The following is a 24037-nucleotide window of genomic DNA, read 5'->3' as shown; positions in this document are numbered from 1 at the left end:
CATGCTGAAGAAGTTTCTTCTATTCCTATTTCTCTGAGTTTTTATCAAGAACAAATATTGAATTTTGTCAGCTGCTTTTTGTGCATCGATTGATATAATCATGTGGTTTTTCTTCTTTAGCCTGTTAATGTGATGAATTACACTGAATGGTTTTTCAAATATTGAAACAGCCTTCTATCTCTGGATTACATGACACTTAGTCATGGTATATAATTCTTTCTATATACAACTGGATTCTATTTGCTAGTACTTTGCTAGTGATTTTTGCATATTTTGTACTCTCTTTGCCTGATTTTTATATCAGAGCAATACTGGCTTCATAAAATGTTAGAAAGAGTTCTTTTTTCTATTTTCTAGACAGATGCTAGGATTTTTTTTTAATTTCAGCTGTATTAAGGTATAATTGACATATACAATTTTTAGATAAAGTGTGCATTGTGGTGATTTAAGTACACATTGTCTAAAGATTCCTCTCATCTAGTTAATTAACATATCTGTCAGTCACCTCACATATTTATTTTTTGGTGAGAACATTTAAGTTCTACACACTTAGCAAATTTAAATTATGTAATACAGTGTTATTGCCATGCAGGGATTGCAATGTGCAGTGATTTATAAGAAATATGTATGTGGTCATTCAGATGTCCACATATACATTTTTCATATATATTTGCTCTTTGTGCACAGCCTCTTTCTTACAGCTCCCAAAACTCTTGGACTTTCCTGAGTGATAAAAGCAACGGGAGCATCATTTATTTTAATGCTTACTCTCTTGTCTCAGTCCCTTTCCACCACGACTAGGCTGCTATTGATGAGGTGACTTTTGTAAAGCAACTGAGAATAGAAGGCAGGGACTTTCAGTTCCACCCTCTGATTTCTGGGGAAGAGATAGGGGTTGGAGGCTGAATCAGTCATCAATAGCCAATGATTTAACCAATCATGCCTAAATAATGAAGCCTCCATTAAAAACCCAAAAAGCCAAGGGTTCAAAGATCTTCTAGGTTGGGGAAACAATGCTTCCACATACCACTGTGCCATGTCCCAAATTCCATGAGACCCTAAACTCCATGAGGACAGAGGCTCCTTTGTTCTGGACCTCACCTCATGTATCTCTTCATATGGCTGTTGACTGGTATCCTTTAATATCCTTTGTAATAAATTGGTAATCTAGTAAGTAAACAGATTTCCTGAGTTCTGTCAGTTGCTCTAGTAAGTTAATCAAATAAAAGAGGCCATCATGGGAGCCTCTAATTTATAGCCAGTTGGTCAGAAATACAAGTTAACAACCTTGACTTGTGACTGGCATGTGAAGTCCAAAGACTATGTCATGAGTAACTTCAGTTTGTAGCCCTTTGGTCGGTCAGAAGCATAGTAACATGTGAGCTTGGAATTTGACATCTGAAAGGGAGGAGGCAGTCTTCTAAGACTGAAGCCTTAACCCGTGGGATCTGATGCTATCTCCAGGTTGATGGTGTCAGAATTGAGTTGAATACTGATGTGGGTAGCCTTTCCCTTCTCCAGGGAATCTTTCCAACTCAGGGATCGAAGCCAAGTCTCCCTCATTGCAGGTGGATTCTTTACCAGCTGAGCTACCAGGGAAGCCCTAGAATCATTTTACTTATCAATCAATTATAGTCGCCATGTTTTACATTAGATCTTTCTGTAGCATTAGGGTTTTTGGTTTGTTCATTTGTTTTTCTGGCTGCCCTCGGACTTCGTTGCTGTGCACAGGCTTACTCTAATTGTAAGGTGGATTACAACTAAGGTGGTTACAACTAATTGTAACCCTAGGCCAGGGATTGAACCAGTGTCCCCTTCATTAGCAGGCAGATTCTTAACCGCTGGGCCACTAGGCAAGTCCCAGTAGCATTGGTTTTAATTCTTTAAATGTTTGCTGGACTTCTCCAATGAAACCACATGGGCATTATGCATTTTTTATATTTAGAATTTGATTTGATCTTCATAACAACCTTGCAAAGAAGGCATTTTACAGATATGGAAACTTAAGGCTCAGAGAAATTCAGTGACTTACCCAAGATCCAGAAGTCTTATGAACCCAAGTTCAGTGTTGTTTCTACAGTATTATAGTTCCTGAGTTACTAATAGATACTACTAGATAGACTTTTCCACTGTATAAAATCTCTGCCGCTACTGCTGCTAAGTCGCTTCAGTCATGTCCAACTCTGTGCGACCCCGGAGATGGCAGCCCACCAGGCTTCCCGGTCCCTGGGATTCTCCAGGCAAGAACACTGGAGTGGGTTGCCATTTCCTTCTCCAGTGCATGAAAGTGAAAAGTGAAAGTGAAGTCACTCAGTCGTGTCTGACTCCTAGTGACCCCGTGGACTGCAGCCTACCAGGCTCTTCTATCCATGGGATTTTCCAGGCAAGAGTACTCGAGTGGGTTGCCATTGCCTTGTCCAATAAAATCTCTATGGGGGGGTGGGGGAGAAAACGTAATTGTATCTGCTCCTGGCCATTTTTGTTTAGCTGGGTTCCAGTTTTTTTCTTGCCTGACATTACATTCAAATTAAAGGATAATAAGGCAAAAGTGAATTGCAGAGTATAAAACCTAGTGCTGTTAGTACAGTCATAAATGTCTGGTCTGAAAGATTGATGACATGGCATTGACACATCCAACTGAGGAGACCCAGATGCAAAGCAAACAAAATGTCTAGAGAGAGGAGGAAATCCATGGTCCCTAAACATTCCCTGAGAAGTTTTTGATGGGTCTTCTTCCTTCGGGTTTCCCTCGTGGTTCAGACAATAAAGAATCCACCTGCAATGCAGGAAACCCGGGTTTGATCCCAGGGTCAGGAAGATCCCCTGGAGAAGAAAATGGCAACTCACTCCAGTATTCTTGCCTGGAGAATTCCATGGACAGAAGAGCCTGGTGGGCTACGGTTCATGGGGTCACAAAGAGTCGGACAGGACTGAGCAACTAAGCAGGCACACACGCATTTCTGCCTTCATTCCTCACCACCTGGCCCAAAAGTTCCTGCCAGGAATGACTCTCTCCTTTAAGGTAGGATTTTTCACCACTTCACTATTTGTTCTGTGAGTTTCTCTTCTAGTTCAGAGCAGATCATTCCCCGTGTTAAATAGCCTTCAGTGATTCCTTACTATCTATACTTCTCAACCTTATGGTTATTGTCAATGTATGTCTGTTGTTCTCAAACTTTAGCTATCAGAAACATCACCTCAGTTCAGTTCAGTTCAGTCGCTCAGTTGTGTCCGACTCTTTGAGACCTCATGAATTGCAGCACACCAGGCCTCCCTGTCCATCACCAACTCCCGGAGTTCACCCAGACTCACATAGGGATACTAATTTTAAAAGTGAAAGTGAAAGTCACTCAGTCATGTCTGACTCTTTGCAACCCCATGGACTATACAGTCCATGGAATTTTCCTGGTCAGAATACTGGTGTAGGTAGCCTTTCCCTCCTCCAAGGTATCTTCCCAACCCAGGGATCGAACCCAGGTCTCCTTCATTGCAGGTGGATTCTTTACCAGCTGAGTCACAAGGGAAGCCCAAGAATACCGGAGTGGTTAGGCCATCCCTTCTCCAGCAGATCTTCCCGACCCAGGAATCGAACTGGGGTCTCCTGCATTGCAGGTGGATTCTTTACCAACTGAGCTATCAGGGAAACCCTAGATAAGTCTCATTCCCAGAGATTTTGACTCAGAACTTGAGCAGGACCTAAAAACCTGCATTTTAATAGCCTCTGCCTGCATTTTAATAGCCTCTCCCTGATTCCGACACAAGTGGTCCACAGAATACATGTTGACCAACACCAGAATACGTGTTGACCACACTCCTTGGTCTGGCTTTCAGGGCCCTCTCAAGTTTGATGCCCACTTGCTTAGCCAACAGTATCCCTCCCTCACCCTCACCCCACCCCTACCAGCCCCCCACAGCCTAACCCTAGTGACTAAGATTAAACTAGTGGATGAGCTTTCTTTACATTGTGAAATTTCTGGATATTTGCTGGACTTCTCACTCTCCTTGGAAAGATAAAATTATCTCTCCTGTCCCTTCTCCCCCTTGCCCTAGTGTCTCATAGAGTTGTTCAAGCAGTAGGTTGCCACACATGCCTAGGTTGTGAGCAGCATTTTACTTAAATTTATGACTACCAGAATGAAATACACTAGACAATATTGTAGCAGTTGTTTCAGTTAATTATGCATAAACATACATATGTATGTATTGCGTCAGGATATAAAATGTGTTTCTTACTGTGGCTTATAGTAAAATACTACCACCGACAACAACATTGAAAGCCATGGCTACGGCACTCACCCAATTTGTCTCTCATTAGAGCCATCAGTATAGCATTCTGTTTCTCCATTATTGTGAACCTGTGGAGAATAATAAATAAAGCCACTCTTATCCCTTTGGCATCCATCATGGTATTTTGTGCTCAATAAATGTTAAATGAATTGAATTGCCTGCATGATCACTATCATGACTTTTCTGGGTTTAACTACTTCAGATCAAGAATCCTTCTTTCAGGGTTGGGGCTGTTTCTTTCAGAAATTGCTTCTTTGTGAGGCAGTGAGCAGTGGAGCATTGCCAGGGGAAGTGACCGCTCATCTTGGCCAGAGGAAAAGGGTAGTGTTTTCTAAGACAGTGAGGTTGCTTGATGCAACCTATTTCTTTTGGAAACTCCTGTGTATAGTCTGAGGAACAGAGCTTGGCTCTCTGGATCAACGTGGCCCAGTAGAAAGAACACCTAAGGGAAGGTGGCTACATGAGCCTTCTAGGTTTGAGGACTTGTTGAACATGTATTGCTCAATGAACAAGCCACTGTACCAAGTGCTTAAGAGCCTAAGAAGTCTTTGGCATGGGAGACAGACTGAGCAACTTTCGGACCGTGGATATGTTTTCGTAAGCCTGCACAGTGGCAATTGAACAAGCCAAGGTTGTTTGAATGTAAATCATCTTATTCTCAGCTTGTTCTCACATGCATGTTAATTGCCCATCTTATGAGTCTGGGACCTCTTCTCTACAGCAAAGTCCCCTGGCTTTGAAGAATTCTGTACAGAAGATGAGCAAAGACATACACTCTCAGAAACAATTTCTGGACCAGGTCCCTTGAACAGGGTGATCAGGGAGCTAGTAGGTCAGTACGTCTAGCAAAGGGAGATGTTGCCAGGGCAGGCATGCTGGACATGGGGTAGAGCTGAGCTTCAAACATAAAACTTGGGAAAGTGGAGAGTAAAAAGAGGACACTTTCTGTAAGACAGGGAGAGGAAGGAAGGTCTGGCTTATTGCAGCACAGGATCTGTGATAGCCAAAGGCCAAACGAAAATGATCCTAAGGAAGACTGGGGTATAAAGGGCAAAGGGAAGAGGGGAGGCTAAAGAATTTATTCAGATTTCAAAAAGGTTTTGTTACAAGGGTCTTCTGTTTATCCTTGACCTCGAAGTAAAATTTGGAAATTAGTGAAATAATATCAGTCATCTTTTAAAAGGCAACAGTGGCACACTTTTAAGAATGGTTCAAACAGGAAAACAAAATGGGTAATATTGAATGCTGGTGGAGCAACAGGAACGCTCATTCATTGCTGGCGGGAATGCTAAATTGCACACCCGCTTTGGAAGACAATTTGGCAGCTTCTTACAAAATTAGACATACTTTTACCATATGTTCCCACAATCATGCTTCTAAATATTTACCTGAGTTGAAATGTATGTTCACTCAAAAATCTACACGTGAGTGTAACATCAGCTTTACTCATAATCCATGAAAACTGAAAGCAGCCAAGATGATCTTCAGTTAGTGAATGAATAAACAAACTGTGGTCTGCCCAGACAATGGATTATTATTCAGCAATAAAAAGAAATGAGTTATCAAACCAGGGCAAGACCTGGAGGAACCTTAAATACAAATCGCTACGTGAAAGAAGTCTGTCTAAAGAGGCTACATGCTATATGGTTCCAACTATTTGGCATTTTGGAAAAGGAAAAACTACAGAGTAAAAAGATCAGTGGTTACCAGTGGCGGTGGGGAGGGAGAGAGAGGAATAGGCACAGATGAATAGGCAGAGATGAAAATCCACAGCACAGTGGATTTTCAGGGGGAGAAACTATTCTCTACGAAACTGTAATATGGACACGTGTCATTATGCATTTGTCAAAAGCCATAGAACCTTAGAACACAAAGACTGAATCTCAATGTAAACTATGGCCTGTAGTTAATAATAATAGGTCAACACAGGCTCATCAAATGTAACAATTATACCACACAAGCGCAAGGTTGTATAGGGGTATAAAAGGGGAAATGGGGTGTGGGGGAGGTCAAAAGATGGGGGGCTGAATACATAGAACTCTGCATACTATCTGCCCAATTATTCTGTACATCTAAAACCATGCCAAAAAATAAAGTTTACTATTATTTTTTAAAAGATCTCTTAAAAAAAAAAAAAAACTCCAAGATTTCACACTGAACGAAGGAAAAGGCAAATGTGATAAGACTTATTTTTTTTAATTATTATTATTTTTTAAAGAGACCATAGAGAAGATACAATTGGGGGCGGGGTGGGGGGTGGGCTGTGCCAGGTCTTCATTGCAGTGTGTAGACTTCTGTAGCTGCAGAGTGCAGTCTGTAGAGTGCACACCTCAGTAGTTAAGCACGCGGGCTGATGAGACGACTTATTTTTAAGTTGTAAGAGAGCCAGCAAGGTAATCCCGGAACCTTGCTTGTAAACGACACAGACAGCTCTGCTGCCCAAGCCCCTGCTCCCTTACAGACTCCCTCACCTGTGCAGTAAATCCATGCCACCTTCCCTCAGCTCTAGATGCTCACTGCTATTGGATTTGCACAATGAGCTGCCCTAGAAGAAAGATAGAACCCAAAACCTTCATCCCTTCTTAATTAGCTGTATTGGCTCATGAAAATGAAATTGGGCTTGTCTGGAAAATTGAAAAAGCAACATCACAGATTCTTTTCAGCAGAAAAAAAAAAAGAGGGGGAGCTTTTCTTTGGTTGAACTTTTCTCAACCAACTGTAATGACAGTTTTCTGGTCTGATTGTTAATTCTCCCTAATTACGTAGAAGGCCCTTGAAATTTATTTTGATGGATTTCCTCTTCTGAATAACTAGATGAAGCAATCAGCCCACCTTTCATCTTATAAGAAGGTTCTTCTTTTTTCTTTTTTAAAAATGACTCCTCCGCTTCGGAATAATTTCTGCTAGTGATCGCAGTGGTAAATTCCAATCAGTCACTGTGAGGCAGGTGCTTGTTTTAAATCTCTCTAAACTCATCCAGCACCGGACCTTTAAACCTGGATTAATCCCCTTGAGTTCTAGATCATTTTGCTTTGGGAGCTGAAATCTGGTTCCAGCACCTTTTGAATCACCCACGTTTGCTTTGAAAGTTGGCACTTTCCATTTAAATGGCAAGAAAGACGGGGAATAAGCCTTACAGAGCTGAAGGTATTGATTTCAACGATCACCTTTAACCCACACCTTTCCTCTTTGTAATGTGAGGTTTTCTTCTCTTAATTAGAAAGAGCCAGGGATTATCTGCACAAAACTGGAAGGTTTATTGTCATTGGCGGGATCGTGTCTCCTGTCCACGACTCCTATGGAAAACAGGTGGGTTTCTCCTTTGTCTCCATCCTCCCTAACCCCCTTTCCTGACCTGATGATGCCCCTGGCCCCGCTGTCATCTCTGCTGCGATTCTTAGAAACGCAAAACCCCCAGTAGCAGGTGTCCTGCTTCCCGTCTCTGGACCACAGTCAGACCTGAGCCAGAGGGAGCTGGGCAGCAGCTGGGAGAAACAGCTGTCCATGCCCAGGCCCAGTCAGAACACACTACAAGAGGAGCTGGCCCCCCTGCTGAGGGCCAAGGATGCCAGACTGGTGGCTGGTTATGGGCTGGGCAATCTTTCCTAGGATTTTAGGAGAAAAGGCCTCTGCCTCTTATAATCTGGTTTACAATTCATGTTCCCTTTCCTTCCCTCCCTGCCACACATCTCAGGAAATCTGGATGCTGTCAAAGTCCTTCACCTCCTCCCCCAGATACACCTGGTGGGCTCCGGGGAAGTCACCCAGGCCGATGGAGCCGGGAAACCAGGCAGCACTTGCCATGTTGTCTCATCTCTGTGCTGGGTGCACCCTGGCTGCTTCATCCGTCTGTGGAGGCTCTGACTCTGATGGGGAGGGGAGCGTACCGCTCACACCCTTCTTTCTCTTCTCCTGCCTCCAGCACATCCACTCCATGGCTGTGTGTGGCAGGTGGCCACGTGGAGGGCTCCCACTCTCATTCTCCGTCAGCCCTGAAAAATGCTGCACCTTTATAACGGGCTGGCTTGGGATGGTGTCTTGGGGAGGCTGTGGGGAGCAGGGCCGGCCTCCCAGCAACCGCTCCGTTGCTTCCTAGGGTCTTGTGTCAAGCCGGCACCGTCTCATCATGTGTCAGCTGGCCGTCCAGAATTCTGACTGGATCAGGTAGGGTGGGCCTGAGGATGCCAAAGTGGGCGGCCCTGGGACTCCCTGGGGCTGGGTGGGAAAGAGGAAGGGTCCCCACAGCAGTTCGGAACCCACAGGAGTGGGGAGCTTGGGTGAGATATTAGCCCCATGCAGGTGATAATCATGTAAACATTTTGGGGTGGGCTAACTGGTGACTTATTTTTTAACCAAGCCATGGAGCCCGTGAAACTAAAGAGGGAGCTTTCAGTGTTTCATCTGCCCTGGCACCTGTAGACTCAAGAGTCTGTTCAGAGTTTCCAAAAATATCATGGGGATTGGGGTGGAGCAGGGCCAGAAAACTCCAAATGCCTCTCCACTTCCATCCCCATTCACTTCCATGAGCTCTTCACTACCTTTCAGGGAAGATTCCCGGCCTTGGCTGTTTTCCACTCCTGTTCAGGCTCCCTAGGGCCCCGTGCCGAGGGTGGGACAGAGGTGTGTGTCGGGGGCTGGGGGGGGAGGTGGGTATGAGTGCACACAGCCTTTCCCTCAGAGGGTCCCTGGACGGTCCCCTTGCTAAGATGGCAGACACCATTATCCGCTGAGCTGGCGGTGTAATTAACGCAGGCTTCCACTAATTATGCTAATTATGCTCCCCAAAGCTCCTACAGTTATAATTTGCATGAGAAGATGATGATTTAAAAAAAATAACGACACACCATGTGTCCCGTAATTCCCCCTCATGAAAGAATAAGCAGCACCTAGAGGTTTCCATGAAAGGAAGGAAATGAAGGGCCGCTGACCTCAGAATGAGGGCTGCAGAGAGTTAGCAGGGGAGAGATGGGGTGGGCGGAAACGAGAGCGGTGAAGGGAAGCAAAGATGATAATTAAACGGTGATCCATGCCATTTGTGTGCAGGGATTTGTGGGAGCAGCGCATGCCCTTTATAGACTGTCTCATCCCCCCATCCACCCACCGCTGCCCCGACATAGAGGTGAGGTCAGGAGACGGCTCAGGAGAAGTCAAGGAGCTTGCGAGGAAAGCGCATCTGTGGTCAAGTCTGGGTAGAAGCGAAGCCTCTTAGCTCTGCCCGTCATGATCTCAGGGGAGAGAAGAGTCCAGTGGGGGAAGTGTGGGACAGGAGACGGTTCCTGCTTGTCTGTGATTAGAAGACCCTGAAATAATTCCCTCTTTCCTTCAACACTCCAGGGGCTGGGAACATCAGAATTTTGAGAATTGAGGTCACCAGAGAGGTCAGAGCTAGCTCTGAAGATGGGGGCTGGGCCCACAAAGCCCCTGGGCACCGGGGAACCTGTTCAGCCAGGTCCAGGGTCTGCCCATCTCAGAGAGGATGCCTGTCTCAGGTCAGGGATCTGAGAAGGTCAGGCTCAGGGCAAGCCGGGCCTCTGAAGGTTTTCAGTTCGTGAGGTCTCGTCTCTGGGAACCCTACTTGTGCTGCCTGGTGGGAGGTGACAGAATGCTCAGCTGCTAAGAACATGTTTGAGAAACGTCCCAGTTTAGCAGCTCATTAAGTTGGTAATGAAGCCCGAGCACTGCCTCCCTCTGGGCCTGGGTCCCGGCTCACGTCCCGTCCTGTGTGAAGCAGGAGTGGCTGGTCCGGGGACTGTGCCTTCTGGTATGGCTGCCGCACCCACCTCCATGCCCACTGGGCACCCCACCACACGCAGAGCCCGACAGGGGCAGTTTCCCCAGTTCAGGTACCTGCAGTCACCACTTGATGAGGGCGTGGCTAGTTTCATTCTTATCAGAATCCTATAAGGTCCAGAAGAGAATTCCCCAGAATGGGAGCAAGATGCGATTCTAAGCACTCTGCATGTACAACTCACTGACCCCTTTAATAACTCCACAGGAGAGTTATTATTGTTATTCTCGTTTTACAAATGGGGAAAGTGAGCACCAAAAATCACATAACTTACTCAAAGCCCCACAATTGGGAGGGTCTGGTGCTGGTATTAAACTCGGCCTGACCAGTGCCAGCATCGGTTCATGTAAGCCTGTAGCATTTTCCTCTCATTTTACAGAGGGGAAACTGAGGCTCAGGAAGGTATTTCAAGCTCATGTTTTATTTGATTTGAGATCTAAGGACACAATATGACCAAGTCTGTGTAAGCTTTTTGAGCTATGCCTTTGGAAGGAACCTGTAAGCGAAGAGTGTGAGAATGGAAACCAAAGGAAATTTGTCTTTCCGATCGTCAGGGTGGACCCATGGGAGTGCTACCAGGACACCTGGCAGACGACCTGCAGCGTCCTCGAACACCATCGGGACCTCATGAAGGTGAGCTGGGCTGGGCTCTGGGCCCGGGGGCCCATAGCAGCCAGGTGGCCCGGGAAAGGTGGACTGCCCCAGTTGTTCCCGGCTTCTCCGCCAGCTGTGGGGAGACCAGCTCTGAGCAGCATCCAGGAGGGCAATGAAACTGGGAACCCAGAGCAGCCCCAGAGCCTACTCCCTGCCTTGAACTCCTCCTGAATATGACTGGGGGCAGCTTTCATCTCCCGGCAGCAAGTTCAAGGCAGGATTCAGAAACCCCGCAGCTGGGAAACTTCACAAAGTGATGAGAGAAGGAGGAGAGAGCAGCGCTGGGTGGAGGCACAAGCGGCCAGGTCCGCCCACTGCACCTCCGGAGGACCCAGCGGTCCCCTTGCCCCGTGGTATGCCAGGGCTGCAGCACTGCACTCCTGCAGGCACTGTACATCAGGACACTCTTTCCTCCTCACAGGAGTCCACGCACAGACAGTGTCTTCTCACCTCTGATTTATTTGTGGGTAAAAGGAAGCCTGGGCTTCCGTCTTGGCTCAGTGCTAAAGAATCCGCCTGCCAATGGAAGAGACAGGGGTTCAATCCCTGGGTGGGGAAGATCCCCTGGAGGAGGAAATGGCAAACCACTCCAATATTCTTGCCTGGGGAATCCCATGAACCCACCAGAGGATCCTGGGGGATGACAGTCTGTAGGGTCACAAAGAGTCGGATACGACTTAGTGCCCAAACAACCAGGAAGCGCAGAGAGGTGAACCAGGGTATCTTAGGACCCACAGTGACTGCCTCACCCACCCTGACAGCTGCCCGGGCCTGTGGCCGGGTGCAGCGACCAAAGAGCTGGTTGCTAGGTAAGCACAGGGTCCGCGCCAGCCAGCAGCACCTGTCGGCATGTGCAGAAAGTACCCTTCACACATGGATGCCAACCCATCAACTCCACCTTGACAGGGTGAAAAGCAGTGCCACTGACGGCAAGAAGCCCGGCCCACCAAGACAAGACGCAGGGCTTCCCACTCGCCTCCACTGGTCCTGATGCAGAGCCCTCCCCCAGCCCCAAACAGTGATCAGAGTGGCATCATGCTGACACAGGGAGCGCCCCCGTTCCATCTGTGTTCACGGTCAGAGGGCCCGTCAGAATCTTCTTGGGGAACTCTCAGCGGCCTCAACCATCCCCCCACCCCCATTCTACCCGCTTTATTTGAACAGACGTGGACCTGGGACTCCAGACCATCCAGGGAGTTAAGAGCGAGAGGAGCAGAAAGGACAAGCTGGCTGGTGCTTCATCTATTAAGCTAAAGAAAACCCAACCCCCTTCTTTCTGCTTTGAGAACCCTTCTAAGACATCCTGAGTCTTTCCTGGTCCCCTCGACAGGACAAGGTGGCCCTGACCTGCTCCTCTGGGCTGGTCTCAACAGCAGCAGTAATAAAAGACCTCCTGTCTTACTGTATAAGGATGTATCCGTCAGGGCAGGCTAAGATACACAAATATCCTTCAGATCTCAATGGCTTCACAGAAGCTTATTTCTCACACTACAGGTCAGCTAGGGGCGCTGCTGGGGGGGCTGCGCTCCTTTCAGTCACCAGGAGCCTCAGGCTGCATGATGGAATGAGGACTCAGGGACCCTGCAGGCATTCCTGAGCCCTGGCTCTGCCCAGCCAGAAAGCCTGGCTGCTGTTCTGCTGTCTAAACGTCTGGGCTTCCTGAACCCTCCCTCTGTTACTCATGCCCAGAGGCATCTGTCTGGGCCTGAGATGCTTGGCCAGGAGCCACAGCGTTGAGTGATGGTCACAAGCTGGCAGAGAATGTCAGTCCTGATGGCCCCCCACCTTGGATCAGGAGCGGGAGCTTGGAGCTGCTGGTAACTCCCGGTCTCCCCGGTCCCAGCATCAGGCCGGTGTTCCTGGCATGGAAAGTGGACCTGTCAGAGAGATAGACACGGGGCTTAATAGGCGAGGCAAGGCTGTGAGAACGTGGGAGCCTCTGGAGGGCAGAGCGGGGCAGGTGGCCAGCACGTTTCTTCTCCAGCACAGAACAAGTCGAATGGGACTAATGATGCGTGCAGCGAGAGGAAGACATTCCTCGGCTCCCAGACTGAGAACGTGGCGTTTTTCTTTTCTGGAGGTGAAATCATAATAAAAGGGAGGCAGGCTGTCCCTTCCACTCGACCAGCCGCAGCCGGCCAGAGAATCCCACAAAGCAGGCTGAGATGATCCCGTGGTCCCCAACCTCGGCTGGCTCCCAGATGCAGCAGGATACTGTCGTGCCTGTCTCCCCCCATCACAGAAGTGACAAGTCAGCCCACAAGATCAACGCCTGCCCTTCCAGGGCTCAGAAAGACTCATGTGCCACTCTGCCTCCGGGGTGGCGTGTGGAGGATGCCTTTGGAGGGTCACCCCAGCCCTGGGACCTGGGGGTCCCCTGGCAGCCTGTGTGCTCAGTCGTGTCTGACTCTTTATGACCCCATGGACTGTAACAGCCCGCCAGGCTCCTCTGTCCATGGGATTTCCCAGGCAAGAATGCTGGAGTGGGTTGCCATTTCCTCCTCCAGAGGATCTTCCCAACCCAGGGGTCAAACCTGCATCTCCTTCTTGGCAGGCAGATTCTTTACCCTTGAGCCACCCGGGAAGCCCTCCGGCAGAGGGACTCGGTAATCCAGAAAGGGTGGTGGGCCAGGGATGAGGGGAAGCTGGCTCTCAGGGAAGGGACTTTGAATAAGCAACAGCCCTGTGAAGCTCAGCAGATTGAAAATTCATCCTTTGTTTTTCTGTGGCCCAGAAGCTGCTCTTCCACCCTCCACGGGCCAAGGCTGGGGGTGGGTGGGGGGTTGTTTCTGGGTCAGCTGTGAAGAATGCTGCGTTATCAGCTCTGTGTTTGCTGTGGCACCAAGAGAAGCAGCAGGCCAGATAACACAGCACAATGGATAATGCACAGAGCATTTCCGTTTAGCTCTGGAATGTGTATTTACACTCTGAGCAGGCGCAGAGTTCCCAGAGCCCCGCCTCCCCCTTCCTGCAGCGCAGACATCCTGCTCCGCCCAGCACCACTCCCCAGCCTGGCCCTGTCGCTGGCATCTCTGGCCTGGCACCACTCCCCAGCCTGGCCCTGTCGCTGGCATCTCTGGCCTGGAGAGGCGGCAGGTGGTGATAGCGCCTGGTGTTTGTGTGACCTTTCCCGAGCTTGCACAGCCCTTCTGCAGACATGACCTCATTTTGAGTCCCATGAAGCAGGCGGGAAAGGCACACGCATTCTACGGAAAGTCACAAAATGTGCACAGTTTCTGCCATGTGCCAGATGTTCTAAAGGTGCTCCATGTATGGTCGCTCGTGTAAGCCAGAAAGATGGCCCTTGTTGCCGCTGTCAGTGAGGCATTCAAGCTGAGGTTCAAGACCAGGTAAGTTAACTATCCAAGGTCACGCAGCCAGAAGGGGACAGAACTCAAACTTGAACCCAGGTCTGTTCAACAACACATCCGATGCATTTCCCAGGGAGCCATCTCGCCTCCTACCAGTCTAGTGTAGTCTAGCGCACACCTAGGGTCTGGAACCCTCCCCCAGTCCTCTTTCTCAGCTCTGGGACACCTCTCCATGATGGCCAAGCAGATGAGCGTTTGGGGATAACTAGAAAAGACTTCAGTGACTATGCTCTTCTTCCTCCCCGCAGCGGGTGACTGGCTGCATCCTCTCCAACGTCAACACACCCTCCATGACACCTGTGATCGGACAGCCCCGAAATGAGACCTCCCAACCCATCTACCAGAACAACAACGCTCCCAGCAAGCCCACTGCAGGTAGGGAAACGCTGGCGTAGAGCAGAGGCTCTCGAACTTCAGAATCGCCCGGAGTTCTTGTTAAAACCCAGATCACTAAGCATTGTCCCAGAACTTGATTCAGTAGGTCTGGGAGAAGGAAGAGAATTTGCATTTTTAAAAAGTCGATGGTCCAGGGACCATGCTTTGAGAACCCATAAGAAACAGCATCAGAGAGAAATAGTCACAGTGATAGAGACGGATTCAGGGACAGAGAGAGACAGGAGTTGATGGTATGTGTTTTAACATAAATATGACTGCCTTAACTGGGAATTAAAGGTACCAAAGGGAACGTTTTCCTCTGCCTTTTCTAAGGAGGTTGCGCATTCTGCCAAGGTCACACGGTGGGAAGTAGCAGGGACAGAAGTCAAACCCGGGCAGTCTGCGGCCAGCCCGTAACGCCAGCCCCCCAGCCAGCTTCAGTCATCCCTTCAAGGGCCCCCAGCACTTACCCAACACTTAGTAGTGTCTGCTTGCACAGTGCTCCGTGCATTACACAGATTCTCATTTAATGCAGTAATTCTGTGACATAGATATTATATTCCCACTTACAAAAAGAAAACAGCTCCAGAGAAGGTAAGTGATTTGCCAAAGTTTACACAGCTCATAGGTCTTTCCCGCGTGGTTCATCAGCAAAGAATGCGCCTGCAACGCTGGAGCTGCAGGAGACTCAGGTTCGATCCCTGGGTCAGGAAGATCCCCTGGAGTGGGGCATGGCCACCCACTCTAGTATTCTTGCCTGGAGAATCCCACGGACAGAGGAGCCTGGTGGGATACAGTCCGTGGAGTTGCAAGAGCCGGACATGACTGAGTGACTGAAATGAACTGAACTGAACTGATGCATAATAAAAATGGAAGAAAATAAATAATATATGACTACTTTAGTGGCAGTTACCTCTAGCGGTAGAATTATGGATACTTCTTTTCCTTTTAATATGTATTCTTCTTCTATATTTTCCAATTTTTCAACACTGTCATAAACACCACCAGAAAATAGATTCCGGTCTAGGGCTCAGAATGCTTGTTCCTTGGACTGGAAATGAGAAGCAGAAATGGGGCCGTCACCTTTCTGTTCTTTCTCTCCAGCCTCCTTCTGCCTCCATGACCCAGTCCCCACCCCTCCACGCAGTCCTGTGTTTCCAGGGCCCCAAGGCGGTGCTGATGAGAGTGTGAGTTATGAGTGGTCCTCCCTATCTGTCCCTGTCTGTCTTGCTCTCTCCCGTAGCCAAGATCCTGGGAAAGGTGGGAGAAAGCCTGAGCCGGATCTGCTGTGTCCGCCCGCCAGTGGAGCGTTTCACCTTTGTGGGTAAGGGAGCAGCCCCCCTCTTTTTCTATCCCTCCTCCCTCTTTCATGCAGCAGACACCCCTAGCACCTGCTGTGGCCTGAAGCACTTATAGCGCAATGATTGAGAGAGAATGGAAGATGTCACCGGGCCTGCAGAGCCCATCTGTGACGGGAGCCCAGGAATGCGGCCATCCTGGCCTGAGGCTCCCGGAGATCTCCGGCACTCACCGTCCTTCTCTGGGCTGTGCTGGTCGCTCCCTCCATGGAAAGTGTCCACCCACCTGAGAGTTCTCAGGGGCCCAGCGGCCCCTCTCAGGTCTTCCTGGCTCTGCCCATGTCAGTACTTCTGCTGAGAGGCTAAGAACATACACGTCCTTTTCTTAATTTTCTCCATTTTTTTGGAGAAAAAAAATGGATCACTCAGCATGGATGAGAATACCCACCTTTGGGTCTCTTTTTCCTACAAACCCAAATTTGACTCTGCAGGAGAGCGGTCTAGCCCTCATTCTTTTGACTCTGGGGCTGACTACTGCCATTTCTCAGGTTTCCAACTTCCAACCTTGAACCAACAGAGATGGTCGAGGAGGAAGGGAGGCAGGGGGCCAGAGTGTCATCTCTGTGGTGCTGTGCATACCGTGGGCCCCATGCGGGGCACCCCTTCAGCACCCACGGCAAAGCCTCTGTCTCTTCCACATCTTCCTGGGGCTTTGCCTTCTGCCATATGAAAAATCTCAGCCTGCTCAGCTTTGCTTGTTCTCTGAACCAGGTAGCCCTGAACAAGAGAGGGCCACCTCCTTGTGACTCTGCCAACTGCCTCCCTAGGTTTGAGGATGCTGCTCTTGTGGCCAGCCTCCTCCCACTCCAATACAAAAGGAAACAGAAGGCACTCGGCGTGAGTGCGTGTGTGTCCATCACTGGCTACCCAGCCAGGTGGTCTAGTTCTGAATTCCCAGAAGAGTGAATCCTGCCCTGGAGCCTGAGGAAGTGTTCCCTCTCCATTACAAGCTGGACCATGCTCTCCACTTATGATACTCAGATGTCCCTACTCGCACCCACCCATCCCAGCCCGTGTTCTCCCTCTGAGAAGCCCCTTGGGCAGATTGAGAGTCAGGTACCAGGAAGCTGGTTCCCTGATTCTGCATTTCCTCTTGCCTCCCTAGATGAGAATGCCAACCTGGGCACGGTGATGCGGTACGAGGAGATCGGTGAGTGGGGCTGAAAAAGCGGGAATGTTCAGGGCCTCCTGCCTCCAAACAGGCACAGTGGGGGACGAGGGAGGCTTGCAACCCCTGGGGGGTGTTTGCAGCAGGGTCTGCTCTTGGAAGGGTAATTAATTGCTCTCAAGCTAAGAGCATGTTCTTAGTTATCTCACCTGTACCATCTCCCTGGATGTAGATGTACCATCTACCTGGACTCCGGCAGGATCCCTGGAGGTAGGATGGGGTCCGTGGGCAGTTTCCCCTTCAGAGCTTCTTCATCTCATTCAAAAGATACGGAAGTTCAGTTCATTGCCAGCCAGAGATTCTTCTCTTGCCCGCAACACCGTGCCCACAGAAGATCCCCTACCTTCCCCAGTGGAGGGATCCAGTGCTTGGAGCCATGTCTGCGATCTCCCCCACAGCCTTGGGTGGACACTAAGCCCCTGACTGTGTGAAGGCAGTAAAGGCCCCAGGCCAGAGCAGGTGGAGGGGGTTGCACGGAGCTGTCAGGATGGGAAGGCGCTGACTCCCCTAGAAATGAGATGAGTCCTGAGCAGCCCTAGGAAACAAGCCGGGAAGCACATTTTCCCAAGGTTCCAGAGTAGCTTAGAGACAGAAGTGTCTGAAGCCGGAAAAGCACAGACGGACGAGAATGGAGCTCGAGCTGCTGCAGGTCCCAGGTGACAAGGAGGGTCAGTGACAGCTGGAAGTCCCCAAAGGACTCAGCATCAATGAGAATATCCATCTTTGGGTCTCTCTCTCCTACAAATCCAAATTCAACTCTGCAGGAGAGCTGAAGATCCAGCCCTCGTTCTTTTGACTCTGGAGCCAACTAATGCCATTTTGGAGAAGGAAACAGCAAACCACTCCAGTACTCTTGCCTGGAGAATCCCATGGACAGAGGAGCCTGGTGGGCTACAATCCATGGGTTTGCAAAGAGTCGGACACAACTGAGCGACTAACATATACACACTGCCGTTTCTCAGGTTTCCAATTTCCAACCTTGAACCAATAGGGATGGTTGAGGAGGAAGGGAGGCAGGGGGCCAGGGTGTCATCTCCATGGTGCTAGGATCGGGGGCAGCTGGGTGTCCAGCGGGCATGCTCAATCTTCAACTTCCAGCTGCAAAGATACTCCAGGCCCCCCTCCTAGGGATGAAGGGGCAGGGCTGCACTGGGTTCTCCCAGGAGGCCTAGCAGATGTGACATCATTTCTAGGAACTTCTCTGGGTCTTGTCCTCTGATCCCTGGTAGTGATGCACCTGAGTTGACTCATACTGACCTCCTGAACCATTTGAAAATTTTCAGAAATTTTACCAGTTGGTTGTTAAACTCAGTCAAAAAAATTAAATTATACTAAGTAGCAGTTAAATGGGCTTCCTGGGTAGCTCATCTGGTAAAGAAACCGCCTGCAATGCAGGAGACCCCCTCAATTCCTGGGTCTGGTAGTTCCCCTGGAGAAGAGATAGGCTACCCACTCCAGTATTCTTGGGCTTCCCTGATGGCTCAGACAATAAAGAATCTACCTGCAATGCAGGAGACCTGGGTTCTGTCCCTGGGTTGAGAAGATCCCCTGGAGGAGGGCATGGCAACCCATTTCAGTATTCTTACCTGGAGAATCTCCACGGACAGAGGAACCTGGCCGGCTGCAGTCCATGGGGTCCCAAAGAATCGGATGTGACTGAGTGGCTAAGCACAGCAGTTAAATACCTTGTATTAAAAACAGAGGTAATAAGTACTCGAAACTCCTTGATTCTTTAAGTTTTAATAGTTTTTATTTACCAGCACATGGCTGTCTGAAGGCCACAGGAAAGAGTACTTCTGGATGCTCCCCAAAACCAGCAGGAGCATTCACCCACAGGTTCCACAGCCACAAACACCCAAAAGCCTTGTACTCCCCCTGCCTGGCGGTTCCATACCTGGCCAGTAACTATCGTCTCGGGGACAAAGTCTTCTTGACCAGCCGCGCTCAGAGCAGTTTTCAACCTTTCAACTGTATTCCAGTGTGTATTTTCCTCCCATACCTTGTTCCGGGAAGAATGTATTGTGAGCCAGCTTCATCTGGGACCTCATTCACCTCCCCAGCACCCAGGGTCCGTGTATCAGGTTGCAGCCTGGGGAGTCCCCCGTTGGACAGAGAGGGAATGCAGTGGGTGTTTGCATGGCCATGCTTCTAGCATTCCTTGTGAAGCTTGGCCCCATCTGACCCCCTCTCTCAGAGAAAGGAAAGCTGAGTGGCCACAGTTGTGTGGATGGATTCGTGGCCTGGCGTGGTACAGGTGGCTGCTGCCTCGGTGTGTGATGGGAGCTGGAAAGGGGCTCGGGGCCTGGGGCTTCACAGAAGCAGGATTGCTGAGAGGAGAGTGTGACCGAGGAGGGCTGACTCTGGCTCCCTGGATCCTGAACTGGGGAAGGAAGTGGGGCCCAGAGGAGCAGCCTGGCCCCCAGACCACTGCCCTGTGAGGCCCTTTGGCTCACACCTCCTCTTTCTGAAATCCCCTTGCACGCTTCATGAGAAGGAAAAAGCCATTTCTCCTAGCTCAGTTAGCATCTATGGCGCCATTTCCACTTTTTTAACCAGGCCTGCCCCAGACTTGCAGGCTGAGAACTTGAGCCTTCATCTCCTAGGGCAAACCGGAGAATCCATTGCTGCCCTCCAGCGGCCACACATGGGATTCCCAAGCCTTGCTGGGGCCTCTGCTGCTGCTCTGCTGCTGCGGCTAAGTCGCTTCAGTTGTGTCCCACTCCGTGCGAGCCCATAGATGGCAGCCCACCAAGCTCCCCCGTCCCTGGGATTCTCCAGGCAAGAACACTGGAGTGGGTTGCCATTTCCTTCTCCAATGCGTGAAAGTGAAAAGTGAAAGTGAAGTCGCTCAGTCGTGTCCGACTCTTAGCGACCCCGTGTACTGCAGCTTACCGGGCTCCTCCGTCCATGGGGTTTTCCAGGCAAGAGTACTGGAGTGGGGTGCCATTGCCTTCTCCGGCTGGGGCCTCTGGTCTGTGACAAATCCATCCGTTCCGGTGCTGCAAGCAAAGGTGGAAACCCCCCGCTTTAACTTGCTCTGCTTTGGCTTTAAAAATAATCCCACGTTATACTCGAGTGAGAAAGTGAGTCTCTGGATAGGGAATTGAAAAGAGATTCATTTCCGTGGCCGCAGAGCAGGGCTTCTCAACCACACCGCCGTTGTCATAGGAAACAGGCGTAACCCTGAGGTGTGGGGGCTGGCTGTGTGCCCTGTGGACTTTTGAGCCGCGTTCCTGCCTTCCCAGCACTAGGTGCCGGTAGCACACCTCTCTCTCCAGCCTTGATGACAAAAAAACGTCTCCTGACCGTGCCAAATTCTGGAGGCAGAATTGCCCCCGGTTGAGAACCACTGATGTAGAAAAAGCTGAGGGCCAGCGTGTCTCCTGGACATGGCCTCCAAACCGAAGTTTTAGGCCCACAGTTATAGAGCTGCAGCCTTTCAACAGATCTGACCTGGAACTCTGGGCGGCTCCGAGCAGGGGACAGGGAACATCAGGAACCCCAGAGTCAGCCCGGTCTGGCTCCTCTCGGCCATCCCGAGGCTGGAGGCGGACCATGACCAGGGCCTCCATGCTGCAAGAGCCGAGGCCACACTCACCATCTGGCACTGCCATCCCGGGGTACCCAGAAGGCTCTGAGACAGCCTCTCTGTCGTTCGCTCATTCAACACGTCCTGAGCACCTACTGTGCACAGGTCACTCTGCTAGGCCCTGGGTATATAAAGTTCTATTAAGGTCCCTGGATGTAAACAGAACATTAGATGACAGTGTGACAGGGGAGGGGGAGGTGGGAGGCTGCAGGAATATGTAGGCGTTAAGACTCCGGTGCTGCAGGGGACTCCCTGAGGGTGAGCTGTGCCGACCTGGGACTGTAAGATGCTGACCCTGTCAGCCCAGCAGTCTCCCACTGAGCCTGCACCCAGGGCGAGCTCACCACCTGAAAATCCTCCGCAGGTCCCTGAGCTAGCTACGGGATCTGAGGAGGGCAGAGCTGCCGGCCCTCAGCCTCTGGGGCCAGGGTGGCAGCGGTCTCTGGAGGCTCAGAGTAGGGCTGTGTCACTGGTTCCGACAGGATGCCCACAGTCACAGCCCCCTGATGATAGAGCCTGGTGGCTCCGACCGTAAAGAATCCTGCAATGAGGGAGACCTGGGTTTGATACCTGGGTTGGGAAAGATTCCCTGGAGGAGAGGGTGGCCACCCACTCCAGTATTCTTGCCTGGAGAATCCCATGGACAGAGGAGCCTGGTGGACAACAGTCCATGGGGTTGCAAACAGTTGGACACGGCTAAGCAATTAAGCACAGCACCTGATGAAAGAGCCTGGGGAAAGTACTCGGGAACCAACACATGACCTGAATCTCATCCCAGGTGGAGGTCTCTCCCCACGTGGTTCTGAGAATCCCAGGATTCTTTTTCACCCCTGTTGCTCAGTTTTCATGCCTGAGTCAGTTTGCTGCCTGTTTTAAGCGACAGTGGCCTCGCTGGGATAATTCAGACTGGGCTTAACAAGGGAAGAAAAACTAGTGATAAGCTGGAAACGTGCCTGGGAGTTGGAAAGGTGGGGGCAGCCTCGCTTCTCAAGCCGTTTGCTGAGGACAGTGGCCCATGTACAGGGAAGACGTCTGATGAGCTGAGCCAGCTGGTGAATTGAGGGTGCACTCCATGTCCCCTGCCCCCATCACGTCACGCTTGTGATGGAAGACAAACCCCAGAGGATGCCCAGCAGCAGAGAAGTCACACTCCACGGGCACTTTGGTTTGACATAGAGCAAAAAAGAGAGCCTCTTAGACCTCACACAAGGCGTGTAGCTGCCTTAGACTGTGGGTGACCAGACATCCTGGTTTAGCATGAAACCCACCCTGGAAATCCTTCAGTCCCAGCAAACCAGGACAGTTACTCTCTGTCTGCTCCATTCCGCAGGAGAGAGGTTCCTCCTGCAGGGAGTGAGAGTGGTCTGTAAATGAGCCTGGGGGAGGGCTGAGCAGAGGATTCAGGGCAGCACACAGCGTGCTGCCTGCTGGAACTGGGCTCTGGAGCCCCAGGGATGGGACGCTTCTGTGCTGGTAAAAGGAAGAAGGCTGATATTTGAACGCTTCCCTCTCCCTTTGCTAACTTTGTCCCCCCTCCTCAGAGCTACGGATCTTGCTGCTGTGTGGCAGTGACCTTCTGGAGTCCTTCTGCATCCCAGGACTGTGGAACGAGGCAGATGTGAGTAGCAGGGTTATGGCCTGAGCACAGCTGGTATGGGGCAGGATGGGGAGGCGCACTCGACTCTGACCCCTGGTCTTCCCTCCCCACCTAGCCTCCCTCCCCAGCTTGAGTCTCCCATCTCCCTTGAGCTCCCAGGAGGGCAATCGTTCACATCATGATGGGAAAAAATTCTCACTACCCCCAAGCTTTATCTCCTCCTGTATTTTTACACTCACTCCCCCTCATGCTTGCTCCTGGAAAGCCCCTGGGAAAAAAGCAATCTGAGTCATAGAATACCTTCGCCAAACAGCACTTGGAGTATGTGTGCTGGTGGGGAGAGGTGGGGGAGAGAGGTCTTTTTAAAAAAGAAAAAGCCTTTGCCCTTTTGAAATTATTATGTGCTTTGTTTTCCTTTGATTCTTTTTGAAGAGGTGGTAAATACCACCCTAGAATTTCCTTAACAAGAGAAAAAGGGTCAAGAGGGGAGAAGTTAATGATAAAAGGTCAGTAGGATCCTTCTGGCAATTGACTTGGAATTTAGGGAACCAGGAATTGAAACCTATACCCTTTAGAAGCTCAGTGGACAAGTTGTTACCAAATCTGGCTGAGATGGTCTTAAACTAGCTAATTCATAAGTTCCTCACCCTTTAGACATACATTCATTTTTGTTATTTCATGAATTCATTCATCTGTTAGTCAGACCTAATGCTAGCTCCCAAGCCCATGGCCCTTTGCAAGTGGGTTTCTCATGGCAGATATTCTAGACTTAGTACATTTTTTGTATTATTTACTGTGTGACCCCATGCAAATCACTCAACTCCTTTGAGCCTTGGTTGTTTTTTTAAACCTAAAGAATGTTATCTGTAGCATTCTGAGATTTAAAATCTCAGAATGCTACAGATAAAAAGCAATATACAATACAGTCTCTGCCCGGAAGTATTAGGTGGCGAGATGTCAGCTTGTGAAATTTTCTCATGTACATATATGTCTCTGAAGAGAAAGAGAAAAGAGACAACCTTCAGGGTGAAACTCAAGATCTCAGTTCTACTTCAGCACAGCTTGTGACAAGATATATTACAAGCATCAGTTTTTCCCATCTCAGAAATGGCCATCGTAATAGTACCTTCATAGGGTTTGGGAGGAATTAAATGAGATCGTCCCTGTAAAGTGCCCAGCCTAGCACCTGACACACAGTGACGTACAACTGTTAATAAGTGAATCTACCTAAAAGACACATCGATAAACAGAGATGTTCAAGGTGAAGGGCATAAATGCTAACACGCTGTGTGCTAACCAAGCAGGGAGGGAGAGTTTCAGGGGAAACGAATTATACTGTGTAAGCCCTTTCCTCTCCACGCCTGAACAATTTCTTGCAGGTGAAATTTTAAACCTCTTTTCAATTCTGGATTAAGTGGCTTAATTAACTTTTACTTTCCTCTCTACTTCGCAAGCTGCTTTGAAGGGAAAAAGTAATGCGGGCGAAGTTCTGTACAAGATTTCAGCAAAGCTCTTTCAAGAATCCGGGCAAATCCAGGCAGTAGCCGGAGGCCCCTTCCCACGGGGAGGCCCTGGCAGCCAGGGAGGGGATTTACAGGGATAAAGTGACAGGGCAGCAGCCTGAAGGGCCAGCACGTGAGCAGGACGTCTCAAGGGCCTCCTTGCTGCATGTGACTTGTAATGTGGGCCTCTCAAGGGCAGACACGAGCTTTCTGGAGCCTGAAACGGACACAACTGGGGGCCCCTGAAACACAGCCAGCCTCTCTGCGCTGACAGCAGAGCCTCTAGGTTCTCTCCGAAACAGCTGCTCCTGACCTTGTCAGGTCCAACTTGTAGTGACCAGGGAAAAG

The 24037-nt window shown here is 49.9% G+C and overlaps 1 protein-coding gene across 2 annotated transcripts in view; it reads left to right on the top strand.

Annotated features, from left to right (window-relative positions):
- Positions 1-24037, top strand: part of NMNAT2 (nicotinamide nucleotide adenylyltransferase 2) — a 225398-nt gene that overhangs the window by 180133 nt on the left and 21228 nt on the right. For both annotated transcript variants that reach the window (XM_027565547.1, XM_027565546.1), the window contains 7 exons: positions 7508-7596; positions 8384-8451; positions 10630-10708; positions 14349-14475; positions 15719-15799; positions 16939-16983; positions 22132-22208. In XM_027565547.1, coding sequence (XP_027421348.1) covers positions 7508-7596; positions 8384-8451; positions 10630-10708; positions 14349-14475; positions 15719-15799; positions 16939-16983; positions 22132-22208 — 566 coding nt within the window. The remainder of the gene's footprint in view (positions 1-7507; positions 7597-8383; positions 8452-10629; positions 10709-14348; positions 14476-15718; positions 15800-16938; positions 16984-22131; positions 22209-24037) is intronic.

The sequence above is a fragment of the Bos indicus x Bos taurus genome, chromosome 16 (genome assembly GCF_003369695.1).
Source record: "Bos indicus x Bos taurus breed Angus x Brahman F1 hybrid chromosome 16, Bos_hybrid_MaternalHap_v2.0, whole genome shotgun sequence".
Lineage (NCBI taxonomy): Eukaryota > Metazoa > Chordata > Mammalia > Artiodactyla > Bovidae > Bos > Bos indicus x Bos taurus.
This window is presented reverse-complemented; position numbering and strand designations above follow the sequence as displayed.